A 13,736-nucleotide genomic window follows, 5' to 3' on the forward strand; every position below is an offset into this window, starting at 1 on the left:
TTTGAAGCTAAGGAAGGGAAAAAAACATTTCACTATACCAGGAGGTAAATTTTCTAGAGCTGTAAGTCAAAGTGTTTAGGTTATGCATGATCAATATTATACACTCTTCTGTTTTGTCAATGTGCGTGTGTGTGTGTGTGTGTGTGAGAGAGAGAGAGAGAAACAGTAAATCAGCTGCTTTCTGAGGATTCCATTTGTAAAACAGCTCAACTCCCTCTCCCTCTCCCTCTCCCTCTCCTCACAGCAGATAGTCTCCACCCCTCCCAGTGGAGTTATAAATAGAGCTCTACTCACCCTGCACGCCTGTCATCAGACAGATTTAAGAGCTTAAGCATAAATATGGTAGCAATCTTTAAAAAGTGAGAGTTTTGTCTGTTTGCCTACATTGGCATCTAATCAAACCATCCCTTGATATTGACTTGTAAGGGCATATCAGTGTTGTAAGCAGGGAATTAAACCCACTAATAGGGCAGGAGTTGTTAAATATGCATTCTTTAGATTGTGTTCATAGCTATTAGCTTGTAATATGGGCTCAGCCCTGCTCCTGCCTTTCACTTTACGGGGAGTTTTGCCATCGATGGATCAAGCATTAAATGAAGACGACATGACAAACCACTTTTGTCTTTTTAGATTGCTTTATTAAAAACAAAAACAAAACAATCTCAGAGATAATGGAGTCTCATTTACACTAACATCCCTGTATACTCCTCTGGCCATTTACCCTACAGAGGCTTTCATGTAAATGAGATTCAGACCCAAACTGCAGTCATGCACTACTAGGGGTTTGGTTCCCGTTGACTGCAATGAACATTGTATAGATGTAATGATTGCAGGATTGAGCTCTGGGTTTTCATGGCAACTGAAGATGAATGAAATTCGGCCAAAACATTTTTTGGCTGAAAAATGAAGATTCAGTGACACCAAAACATTTTGCGAATTCATGTCAATTTCCTCACATTTTTTGTGCAAAAAACCCTCAAAAATTCCAAAAAGTTGAGTTTTGTTTCAACGGTTTTGAAATGAAACAGGTTGATTTTTCTGTTCAAAATGACTTTTCATTTTGAGATTGCCTTCAATTTTATTTTAAAAACATTTACAAGGTGCTTAAAATCAGAATGGAATGTTTTGTTCAATCTGAAATGTTTTTTTGGTTGTTTCTTTTTTTTAACCTTTTTAATCTGAAGAATTAATTGGAAGGTATTACCCTTCCTAGGGCACATTGACTGGTCACAATAAATCATTTTACTGTAGGAAAAAGGTTAAATCAAACCACAAAGCCCACAGAGCCTTAGATTTACAGCAGTCTAAAAGGGTTTGTAGGCTCATTTCTTAAACAGTTGAATTATAGCTGCTTCTGGATATTGATCTGTAAAGCACACTGAACCACTAATGCTGCAAAGAATTAAGGAATGAGTAGCAGTGGGGAGATGGTGTTGGTTACAGTTTTTATATACACTTCAAAGTCACTTCCAAAAATGAGGACAAGATAATAGTTGAGGATCCCAGCAACAGACATGAGGAACAGGAATGATATGATGCGTTTTCCAAATATGTAACCGGGAGTGCTGGGGAGAAAGAGAGAGAGAAAAGTAATATACCAAGATTGATCACCTTGCTTGAAAAGTGCTCAACCTCTATAACTGTCATTCAAATCACTTTAAATAGACCTCAGAAGCTCAGATCCATGGGCCAAATTCCTCATTGACTTGCACCCGTTCAACCCCTTTAATTTCAGCAGAGATGCAGAGGTGTAAATCAAGTTGGGCCCCCCAGTGCTGAATTGATGCTTCTTCATACTAACAAGTGCAAAGAGAGACACGTGTCTTAGCTATTAAATATGATCATGTCTGATCATATTTAAAACCTAATTCAATACCCTTGTTTTAATGGTATGTAAAATTTATGGGGGTCAATTTTGTACACCTGGATGTTACTCACATTAACCTTAATAGGAGCTGTGTAGACATCAACGGGAGAATGGACCCTTATTCTTTCACTTTGCAAATGGAGAGAGGTAATCACACAGACATACATTGAATTATCACTGTGAGCAGGAGCCTTTCCCCCACCTGCTCTGCAGACACAGTCCACAATGCATGTCAAGTCCAAACTCTCCTGTTCCCAGAGTTTTGTTTTATTAACAAAGAAAAGAATAGTAAGATGATAGAAAAATCAGCTCCCTTATTCCACTCCAGCATCTTGGGGCTCTGCCCAGCCCAAGTGCTGCTCTGTGTAATTCTTCTACTCCAATATGTACTTGAACATCTGGTTTTTTGGGTTTTTTTACTTTAAGTATGTGAGATAATCCAGTAAACAAACCTCTTCTTTCTTTAACTACCGGTGGAATCAGTCTGTCAGTGCAGGTGTGTAAAATTAATGGGAGATAGTGATGGGAAAGTGGACCCTGTACTTTGTTTTATTTATCCCTTTAGTTGTAAACTCTGGGCACTTATACACAATTGATCAAAAACGCAATAACCTACTGATCCAGACTGGCTCCAGAATAGACGGACATGGCCTGAAGGTTAGCAAATCCAGGCTATTTTAGCACAAGGAGAGGGGTGAACCCCACATGGAAAATGTTTTGAAACAGCCCTTTTAAACCAGGGGCCCATTAGCTCCAGTACCTCTACCAAGTGCAAGGGAGAGAGAGGTGGATTCTCAGTTAGGCAGGTTCCAAGCCATTTAGGGTTTCATAGATCAAAACACCATCTTAATCTCCAGGCCTGATTACAGAGCTCTAGGGTGCTCCTAGCATGAAACATTGCTTAAGAAGCAGGCAAACATATTCAGCTCCATCTTAAATAATTCAAAACAGGCTTATCTCTGGTCTTGTCTGGGTTGAGCCTCAGCCATTTTGCCCTCATCTAAGCCCAGTCTCAACCAGACACTGGGTAAGACATTCAAATACACCAGCTGGGGTAGGCAGAAACAGGGCTTGTTTTCACTGCAACGCTAACTCAAGTGATAGCTTGAGTGTTGCCTCTAACTACTCCCATCGACACACACACACAAACCCTTAATTTGAGTGCAGCAGTGTTTTTATCTTGAGTTGGCTGGCCTGCCGCGGGGTAGAGTGTAAAGCTGGAGTTAGCACAACTCATCTGCTGCTAACACAACCACTCTGCAGTGTGGATGCAGGCCGCTTGAGTGCTGCTAGTCCTCCAATGCCTTCCCACAATTACCCCCGTGTGCCCAGATAGGACAGACAAGTTCTCCCACAATACATTGTGAAAGAATTCATAGAGTGTCTCATCTTACTACAGCACTAAGAACCATGGGATGGGCCCCCAGAAGTCTTAGGCTTTGGCTACACTTGCACTTCAAAGCGCTGCTGCGGCAGCACTTTGAAGCGCTAAGTGTAGTCAAAGCGCCAGCACTGGGAGAGAGCTCTTCCAGCGCTGTCCGTACTCCACCTCCCTGTGGGGAATAACGTACAGCGCTGGGAGCCGCGCTCCCAGCGCTGGGGCTTTGACCACACTGGCGCTTTGCAGCGCCGCAATTTGCAGCGCTGGAGAGGGTGTGTTTTCACACCCTGCTGCAGCGCTGCAAATTTGCAAGTGTAGCCAAGGCCTTAGTGTCATAAATCAGTGAATGTAATTCCAGTGTGGACACAGCAACTCCAGTGTTATTTCACAGTGTGGCTGCTATCACTTGAGCTAAACTAACTTGAGAGGAGTAACTCAAGTGTAGCTAACTCAAGTTAACTCTGCAGTGAAAACGTACCCATATACATATTGAACAAGAAGGGTGTCAAGATGCCTTACCCATGAAAACATTTATCACCCAAAACACTTGTAAAGCACTCCAGGGAATGCTTACCTTTGTGTCCTCTCTCCCAGATAGCCAACAAAGTACTTTTGCCTCACAAACAAATATATCAATCCAGCAAAGGCAGCAGCAGCTGAAAGGAAGATAAAGCAACACATATTACAAGCTACCATCTAAGTCTCCAATGTAGGCCTCATTATCCATAGGTCCATATTGCTGTTCATGCTGGATGGGAAAACTGGGGAAAGTCTGTATTCTGAGAAGCAGGATGAGCGGTGGGACCCAGAAATTGAAGAAAATAAATTATGGGGAGAATTGCACGATATTTCCTGCCACCTTTGCAGAAAACCTTGTGGGCCAAATTCTGCCTTCTTCTGTTATACCTGAAAGTCAATAGGAGTGCTCCAGCAGTGCATGAGGACCAGTGCTGGGCCCACACGCAGGACCATGCTCTGCTCTTCAATGAGTGCTGCACTGCATGCGCCCAAGAGCACAATCTGGCGTATGTTCTGGTTTCCCCAGAAGCCCTGAGTACAGGGCAGCAGGTCACTGCACTACCCCAGCAGCAGGCCAGGCACCGTACTGTGGTCTGAAATTCAGTTTTCAGCACAAAAAGGGTTTTCTTTGTGTTTTAACACTGGCTTTTCCCAGGCCAGCAGCCCAAGCCCCTTGTTACCCAGAAACAATGACTTACCCCAGGGTTCAGGAAAGCACTCAAGTGTGTTCCTGACTTTAAGCATATGAATACTCCCACGGAATTTAATGGGACTGTTACTCACATGCTTAAAATTAGGCACATGAGTAAGCACCTTGCTGAACTGGGCGCTCAGAAATGAAGGCTAGTCTAGAAGGCAGCAATGAGCAATGCAGCTTTTGCAAACACCCCTACACGCCGGACACTATTTCCCTGCAGCAGTCTGACAGCACTAATCTCCTCTGGCAGTGTCCTTCCAATCTGCCATCACTGGTGGATTATAGGAGGTTGAATGGATTGACTACTCTGGGCCCTGTGCTCTGAAAGGGGTCTCCCAAAATAACCACGCTTCCATTAGGAACCCTCGCTGTCTCGTCCACACCACAGCTGGGAACTGGTGCCCCAGGTTCCTGACCAATCCGGGCTATGTTTAACCGTGAGCCGTTCCTGTCTGTAACGTAACTCACAGGAGAGTGAACAGTTAATACATTAGCAACTCGAGGCTGCAAGCCTTTCCTCTCTGCAATCTGGCAGAGTAACCTCAGTCTGTCCCTTGCTGAAGTGTGGGGAGGAGGGGTCAGGTCACGAGCCTTTTTAAGAGACAATATTAAACTGAACCTCAGAAGACACACAAATTATATATGTTTATATATAGAGAGAGAGTTGAAGTACGTGTTACCTTGGCTACAAAGCAGCCCAGCACACCAAAGCACAACAAGAAACGTCGGGTATGCATCTCTGCAGTTTTGGCTAGGAAGGAATTAAAAAGGAGGAGTTAAAAACATACTGAGAAGAGGAAAAATATCCTTCTGCCTTGGAAACACAGTTACCAGCTTACATATGGAGCATCTGGAGAGTTACCTCCCTGTTACCTTGGGACAACGAGGGGGGTCATCCATCCACCACGTCAGAAATAGCAGTGCAAAATGGATGGCGTGTGTGAAATCCATCTCCTGAACTGCTGTGGTTAATCATGTCTCATATATTAAATGCCTGACACACCGTATCAGTTTGGGCAATTCTTGTAGCCCTGGTCCATATTAATCAAATCAAAATTAATCAAAACTCAATAATAAGGCAAAAGAGAGGGTGGGAATCACAGCAAAGCCAAGGCTCTTGTAAAATCTGCCTGTGGTTTTTTTCTATAGCTTACTAAAAAGGAATTATTTATGCCACTTTGTTCATAAGGGAATGTCACTGTAGAGGGAAATATTCCTTTATGGGGCCTAGGATACACATCCATGCAGGGGAGTATATTTATGTATTGTAAAGTACAGAGCACACTTCCAGTGCTTAACAAATAAATAATTATGTAATTTTCTTTTCTTTCTTGGGTGATAGTGAAATTCCCCTTTTCAAAGGCAATCACAAGTGACCGCAAGAACAAAGCAGCCTGGCCTAATGGCTAGAGCACAGGTCAGGGACTCGAGAGAGCAGAATTCTATTCCCAACCCTGCCACTGACCTCCTGTTGGTCAGTTCACCTCTCTGTACCTCTATCCTGCCTGTTTAGACCATAGACTCTTTGTGGCAGGGACTCTTTCTTACTATGTGCTTGTGCAATGCCTACTACCATAGATTCCTGATCTTGCTTGGCGCCCCGAGGCACAATTATAAAATAAATAATAATGATAATAAAGTACAAGGGCCTGATCCGACATCAGTGAGGCCTTTCCATTGACTTCAGTGGACTTTGGCTCAGGCCACAAGCGAAGGCAAAGATTAACCTCAACAGCGAAGGTCTTGCTCTCTTCCCTGCCCCACCATGTGGTTTGCATACTCACTTGGCAGTGAAGACACGCTCAAAGGCCGAAGATCCAGCCCGCTGGAAAGTCTTGCCGTTATAGTTCTTGCTTTCATGCTCCACTTTGGTTGCAAAAAAGGCTGTTAAAGAAAGGCAGGGTTTGTTCTGAGGGTTAAACTGGACACATTGTGCATGCTCAGTATAATGGGCTGCGTTCTTCACTCGACAGCCCTGTATCCCTCTTGGCACCAGAACGGTGTGCTGGTGTAAACAGGAGCAGAATTTGGGCCAACACATTCTCATCTAGGTTTAACCAAGCACTTTAGTTCGCAAATGTAACATGTAATCTCTTCTGAAGTGCCTACGTGTTTTTCTGGGGGTCTGGGGGGCCTCACTTCTGAGCCCAGTGCTCACAAAAGAAAAATTTTATTTGCTATTTTGTCTCCACATCACACAGCTCCATATCCAAACTGGGGGAACATGCATCAAACCCTTCCCTGAGTTACCTTTCACATTCCTGACATGTTGTGTTAAGCCCAACTCTCACCCCTCATTGGAAGAGATGTCAGATTTTACTGAGCTCTGAGAATCTGTCCCCTCCCCGGTGATATGGAGGGTGTTTTGCCCTTTATCTCGTTGGCTTCCATATGGGATTACTGGTCACAGCACCATCTCAAGGCTGGATTAACAACACAGCTGATTTGGGCTGGTTTTGCTAGGGCAGGCACCTGCAGATGAAATGGCCATAACTGATGGAGTGAAGATCAAAGCTTCACTATATCACAGTACCAATGTATGGGAGATTCCTATTTCCATTCATTTGGGTGGAAACAGGGATCTGGGTGGTAGCTACACTCAGCTTTTACTTAGCCCTTAATTGGGAAACTTCCACTTAAATCAGTGAAAGTTCCTCTGAGTAAGGGGTGAAGAAAAGCTGAGAAGGAATCTGAGGGTTTGGCTTTTAGGTATCGGTGATCTGTGTTGTACATCTATGGTACAGAGATCTCAAACACACACCCCTGCATTGTTTTGGGCTTGTGTTGGATCTCAAAGAACCTCTACCATGAACCCTTCCAAAAAGTGGAACAGATTTTTCTTTTGCACGTCCTCACCTGTCCCACCCTTATAATTTTGCTAATTTATAAATGGACACATTTAAATTTATTGCTAGACAGTAGAGTCACATCTAGCCTGCTTTCCATGAGGATCGAAGACCCAACTGGTTTTTAAACACTAACGCTTGTATATCCTGGGAGGGCCATCCACTACCACACTTTGACCTGAGTCATAAGAGTAGTTCAACAATGACAAACGGATGTAGTGTTATGCTCAAAAGGTGCAGCTGGCCTGCCATCAGGGATCTTGTATGGAATCACAGACTTCTGAAAACAAATGGGTGTGCTAAAGCACTTTCCTTTGTGCCCAACAGTAGGTGCATCTGAAATCCTGGAGTAGTGCACAACAGCTGGACACAAAGCAGGGAGCTAGGTCCATGTGGCCAAGGGGAGGGTGTGGTGCTAATGGGGGTTCCCAGGTCAGAATGAAGTGATGCTGGCTGGAAAGATGAAACACTTGGCCCAGACACTGTCTCCATTGAAGGCATACAGCTCCTATTCATGAAAGTGGTGTGAAGCCTCTGGGTCCTGGCCAACTCCTTGCTAAGTGTGGACAACCAGGTAGCATCAGTTGCCAAGAATACTTTCTTTCACCTCCCAGCTTGCTGGGAAACTTCACCACTTCCTCATGAACCTGGCAACAATGATCTGTGCATTTGTCATCTCCAAGCTGGATTTCTGTAACTCACTGTACATGAAGTTGAATATGAAGACAATATATAGGCTTCAGCTGATGCCAAATGTGGCTGCCCCCCTACGTGGCTCAGGCAACTGTAAGAACATCAGGCCTGTGCCCACATTTGTCCACTGGTTCCCAGTTAGCTTCCAATGACAGTTTAAGGCGGTGGTCCCAATTTTCCAAGCAATTAAGCCCCAGACATCAAAGAATTAATTTCAGTCTTGAACCACTGTGACTGATGCACCCTTCTGGGACAGTGCAGATCTCAAAGCCCAGGATGAAGCATGGGAGAGCTGGGGACAAAGCTCTCTCTGTTGTGGGGATTCATCTATGAAACACTTACAGAGGAGATCAGCTGAATCCAGAGTCTGAGGGTACGTCTACACTACGGGACTATTCCGAATTTGCATAAACCGGTTTTGTAAAACAGATTTTATAAAATCGAGTGCGCGCGGCCACACTAAACACATTAAATCGGTAGTGTGCATCCACGGTTCGAGGCTAGTGTCGATTTCTGGAGCGTTGCACTGTGGGTAGCTATTCCGTAGCTATCCCATAGTTCCCGCAGCCTCCCCCACCCCTTGGAACTTCCGGGTTGAGATCCCAGTGCCTGATGGGGCAAAAATCATTGTCGCGGGTGGTTCTGGGTAAATGTCATCAGTCACTCCTTCCTCTGGGAAAGCAACGGCAGACAAGCATTTCGCGGCTTTTTTCCCTGGATTGCTCTGGCAGATGCCATAGCATGGCAATCATTGAGCCTGTTTTGCCTTTTGTGACTGTCACCGTATGTGTAATAGATGCCGCTCACAGAGGCGATTCAGCAGCGCTACACAGAAGCATGCTTTTGCTTTTGCATGATAGCAGAGATGGTTACTAGCCATACTGCACCATCTACCATACCATAAATTGGTAATAAGATGGTCATGGTTACCAGTCCTTTTGCACTGTGCCATTTGCTGCTGTCATAAGTGCCCCTGGCCGATCAGCCAGGGGCGCAAAAGCCAAAATTGGGAATGACTCCCTGAGTCAATCCCTCCTTTTTGGTATCTAAAAATAGAATCAGTCCTGCCTAGAATATGGGCAAGTGTACTAGAGAACCACTGTATCATAGAGCCAGAGAGCACAGCTGCTCTGTGTCAGATCCCACAGAAATTATGAGCTGTATGCTATTCACAGGGGGTGCTCCTGCAACAACCCCACCTGTTGATTCCATTCTTCCCCCAGCCTTCCTGGGCTACCATAGCATTGCACCCCCACTTGTGTGATGAGTTAATAAAGAATGCAGGAATAAGACACAGTGACTTGTTAGTGAGAAATGAATGGAAGGCAGCTTCCAGCTGCTATGATAGTCCAGACAGGACAGTAAGGAGTGTGGAGAAGAGGAGCCCAGCATCCCTCTGCTAGTCCAGGGGCAATTGAATCTTTTCTTTACACATGAAGGGTGGGGGCTGATGGAGCTCAGCCCCCTGTTGCTATTATGAGGATGGTTACCAGCCATACTGCACCATCTACAAGGAAAAATTAGGGCCAGGCGCCCTTGACTGACCTCACTGATGCTAGTCGGCATGGTTACCAGCCCTTTTGCACTGCCCCATGTGCCAATAGACTGATGACGAGGACGGGTATCAGTCGTATTGTACCATCAGCCACCCATGGCGGGGGGGGGGGAGTGAGGATGTTAGTGATGACGGCTGCAGCATCGCGTCTATCTGCAGCATTCAGTAAAGATAGGGTGACATGTAAAAGAGTCAAGAGAGGATTGTTTTCCCTTTCACTTCTGGGGGGGGGGGTGCGTAAATTGCCGAGCAGACACGGTGTTTGACCCTAGAAGCATTTGGAGCTCAGCCAAGAATGCAAATGCTTTTCGGAGACTGCAGGAACTGTGGGATAACTTGAGTCCTTCAGTCCATGAGCGTCCATTTGATTCTTTGGCTTTCCGTTACGCTTGTCACGCAGCAGTGCGCTGAGCCCCTGCTATGGCGTCTGTCTGGAGATTTAAAAAAAATGATTTTGAATTTCGTCTTCTGTAACGGAGCGCTGATAGAACAGATTTGCCTGCCCTTACAGCGATCACGTCTGCATGGTCCATGCGGGAGCTCTTTCTTTATTTTGATTTTTAACTGCATCGCCACACGTGCTGATCGGAGCTCCATGCTGGGCAAACAGGAAATATTCAAAAGTTCGCAGGGCTTTTCCTGTCTACCTGGCCACTGCATCCGAGTTCAGATTGCTGTCCAGAGCGGTCAGTGGTGCACTGTGAGATACCGCCCGGAGGCCAATACCGTCGATCAGCGGCCACACTAACCCTAATCCAATATGGTAATACCGATACTAGCACTACTCCTCTCGTTAGGGAGGAGTACAGAAACCGGTTTAAAGAGCCATTAAAATCGATATAAGGTGCCTCCTAGTGTGGACGGTTGTGGCGTTAAATCGGTTTTACGCTCCTAAAACCGATTTAAACGCCTAGTGTAGACCAGGCTTGACCATCTTTAGGAAATATTGCGAAACCTCTCTCTTTGAGACAGCCTTTCCACCTCAAGTGACACTCACAATACAAACACCCTTAACAACCCATTAAACCCTCTCCTGCCCAAAAAATCCCACCCCAGCCCACCAAAATTCTGACCCCATAAAGGCAGAAATGTAAGAGAGACTCCATTGAAGTCCACTTGGGACTTCATTATTGCTATCAGTTTTACATGGAGGGTGTTCAGATGCTGTGGTGACGAGGGGCAGTATAAAACTCTAAGATAGATAGACACAGTTGCCATACAATCTTGTTAAGAAGCAGAGGCAGAGAGACTGCCTCTGCTTAGGCACAGCGCTGGCTGCAGTAGCTGGCTTGGGATTTCTGGAACAGCCTGTGTAATGGATGTCTCTACTGCTGTTCAGGGAAACAGGACTTTGGGTATATTTCTGTGTAAAACTGATTTCTCATCCAAATGGCACTTTGCTGAACTGGAACATTAACATAACTTCTTCTCCCATGAGTGGTGCTTGTTTTTTAATCTCATATTCCTATAAGGTATTTTTTACTCCACTTATCACCACTTTCATTATGGGGCTAACACCATAGATAAAAGACTTTGGGGGAGGGGGAGGAAGGTATACAAGTCTGCCCTTACACTGCCCTTGATTGGTGGCAGAGAGCCGCAACAGAACACAGAGACGGGACCATTGGGAGTTACACACAATGGTCAAGTGCAGTGTTTTGCATGCCCTGAGTGTGTGCTAATAACATCTGAACATGTTCCAAGGAATCCCATTTTCCTTTGGGTGACCTCGTAGGTAAATATGGGGTAGTGCTGGTTCCGGGTATGAAATGCAAATTCAGCTCACTTTACCACTTTTATGATTATGCATTTATTTTTGTACACACACACGGGTTACACACCTTGGTTCTTGCTACGTGTCCTTTGCGCCACTTCATGGAGCAAAGAAGATATAGGGGAAGACATACCTGTAGAGATCTACTACACATCCCCACACCACTTGTGATATGGCTGTACTGAGGTGTGCCAAGGTGTGACCATAGCACCCCTCAGGCAGTTCTCTTTTGCACCAGGAGCCAAATTAAACCTTGCTGCCCCCAGAAGCAGGGGAGGGGAAAGATGGTTTTCAAACGACATTTCCCCTCCTCCTTCCCTCCCCACCCCCAACTTGTCTTACCCTGGATCCTGTGCCAAGCATAGTTCTTGCCAGACCCAAGGATTTGGATCAATAATTTGACAGTCAGATTTCAATGCTATATAAAATGTGCATGAGTGGAACAAGAAAAGACAAGCTTCCTGGATTAAGTAAAGGAATTGTACTGGAAATATAGGTCTTTGGACTATGTCTCCCCAAACTCCTCTGGTAAAATAACTGGAAACATACCTGGGCACATCTATTAATGGATGTGCCTTGATTACCAGGGGCCAAATTCTGCCATGAAATGTGAATGCACAACCACTAGTAATGATAGTTATTTATTTGCCAGTACTGTACAAAACAGAGTAAGGCACCGTCCCTGCTCCAAGATCATCATCTCAAAGCCTGTTCCTGCAAACGCGTAGTGGCTTTATCTTGGGTATAAACCACAAACACATTGCTTTTGTGAGAGATAAGAGCTCTCTGTCAGACTGCTCAGCTGCATTTTCACTCTGAATGTTGCAGCTCTGCTTGTGCCGCACCCACCCCCGCTGCCAAACTAAGTAGCCCAAGAATGATCTACCCCTACTGAATTCCGTTCCTAAAACTGCACATGGTGCCTGATCCAAAGCCCATTGAGCACCATGGTCATCTTCCTACTGACATCAGAGGGCTTTGGATCAGGCCCATAATGAGGAGGTCAGGTAGCTATGTCTCAGGCTGCCATCTCACAATTCTCCTGGAACTTGGGGCAACATAAATGAAATCATGTTTTAAAAAGTCACCCATCTGTGTGTCTCCTGGGTCAAGTTTTAGGGGATCGAATATGTATAAGACATGAGTGCCAAGTAAAAAGTTTGCAGAAGAAAAACATTTAGTTTGCCTAAGGAACCTTAAAAGAAACTGAGCTAAAGAGATTGATATTTCAGAGCTTATCTTATTCTAATTCCTCTGATGAAGGACATTTATAACATTCTCAGCCAAGAAGAGGTTAAAACTAGCAAACTGAAAGACTGAAGAATGAGTTTCAGGAAAGTAGGATAACTAGTTAACTTGAACGAGTAACCAGGCCAGAATCTTTTCTGGTATAATTCAGTTCAGTACCCTTGATCAGACTCATTTACACCCGCTGAGGATCTGATCCATGTTTCATGTCAGTCGCTCAACTTCCCAAACCAGTTCTCTGTTCTTGGACATATTTACAGAGGTGCAGACAGTGGCTGCTAATACTGACATACATTTAATAAACTTACTATAGTAAACCAAAGATCAGTATCATGTCACTGCTAATATAGCCAGCCACTAGTACAAAAAAACTAAAAAGGAAAGGGGGTCAAAAAAGTTCTGAAACCAAGCTTGCTCATATATGCACACACACATATATGCACACAGAGCCATATACAACAGGAGAAAAACATATTTAAAATAGGTCAATTTACATTTAATATTCAATGCATAATAGATACCAGGAATTCGCTACCCTCTTTGTCAGCTTCCTCTTTCCCCCTAAAATAAATGATTATCTTTTCTTACCATTTTGGAGAACACTGATAAGGCTGACTATTGCTAGGAGGACAATGCTCTCCAACACTTCATGGTCCATTTTGGCAGCAGGCTTGTCAGAGTGGACTCTGTAGCCTTTTCAGCAGCGCAGCCCCAGAAAGCACAAGAAGAGGAAGTGACGGGCTATCTTATCTTGCATCATTAAATCTTTCTGATGGCTTCACAGCACGACACCACAGCCCCTCTTATTTAGAAGTATATCAGAGTAGCATGGCTGCAGTCCATATCTCCCAAGCTCTTTGGCTGCCTTTTCCTCCAGGTGTGGATTAAATGTATCTATAGATATTGCCCATAGCAACCTAAGGCAATTTGTCCATGATCCATGAGGATAAATACTGTAGAGAGACATCTCCTCTTTCAAAAAGCTGCGTCGTCACAATACCGAAGGTCACCTGTGACAATTCTAGGAAATCCAGTCAAAAGCAAATGGAGCTCTAGGCTGCAAGAAAGCAGCTGCGGTTGCCATGTCAGGGTCTGCAGGCATCCCAGTACTACAAGAGATATTAGGAGAAAATGTATTACTGAACAGTCAGACCCA

General features: G+C 44.7%; 1 protein-coding gene across 1 annotated transcript; it reads right to left on the reverse strand.

The window, feature by feature from the left end:
• Positions 1–1,012: 1,012 nt before the first annotated feature.
• Positions 1,013–13,437, reverse strand: LOC123345390 (arachidonate 5-lipoxygenase activating protein). The gene is made up of 5 exons (XM_044982202.1): positions 13,169–13,437; positions 6,249–6,348; positions 5,145–5,215; positions 3,823–3,904; positions 1,013–1,565 (listed from the first exon to the last, which is right to left on the reverse strand). The coding sequence occupies exons 1-5, from the start codon at positions 13,236–13,238 to the stop codon at positions 1,403–1,405; spliced, it is 486 nt and encodes a 161-aa protein (XP_044838137.1). The 5' UTR covers positions 13,239–13,437; the 3' UTR covers positions 1,013–1,402.
• Between the last annotated feature and the right edge of the window lie 299 nt (positions 13,438–13,736).

Source organism: Mauremys mutica, chromosome 1, assembly GCF_020497125.1.
Source record: "Mauremys mutica isolate MM-2020 ecotype Southern chromosome 1, ASM2049712v1, whole genome shotgun sequence".
Lineage (NCBI taxonomy): Eukaryota > Metazoa > Chordata > Testudines > Geoemydidae > Mauremys > Mauremys mutica.

Coding starts and splice junctions, on each gene's coding strand:
- LOC123345390 (XM_044982202.1), bottom strand. CDS start 13,238: ATGGACCATGAAGTGTTGGAGAGCATTGTCCTCCTAGCAATAGTCAGC. Junction 5,216..6,248: donor GAGCGTGTCTTCACTGCCAA/GTGAGTATGCAA, acceptor ATTCCTTCCTAG/CCAAAACTGCAGAGATGCAT. Junction 1,566..3,822: donor CTGGGAGAGAGGACACAAAG/GTAAGCATTCCC, acceptor CTTTCTCCCCAG/CACTCCCGGTTACATATTTG.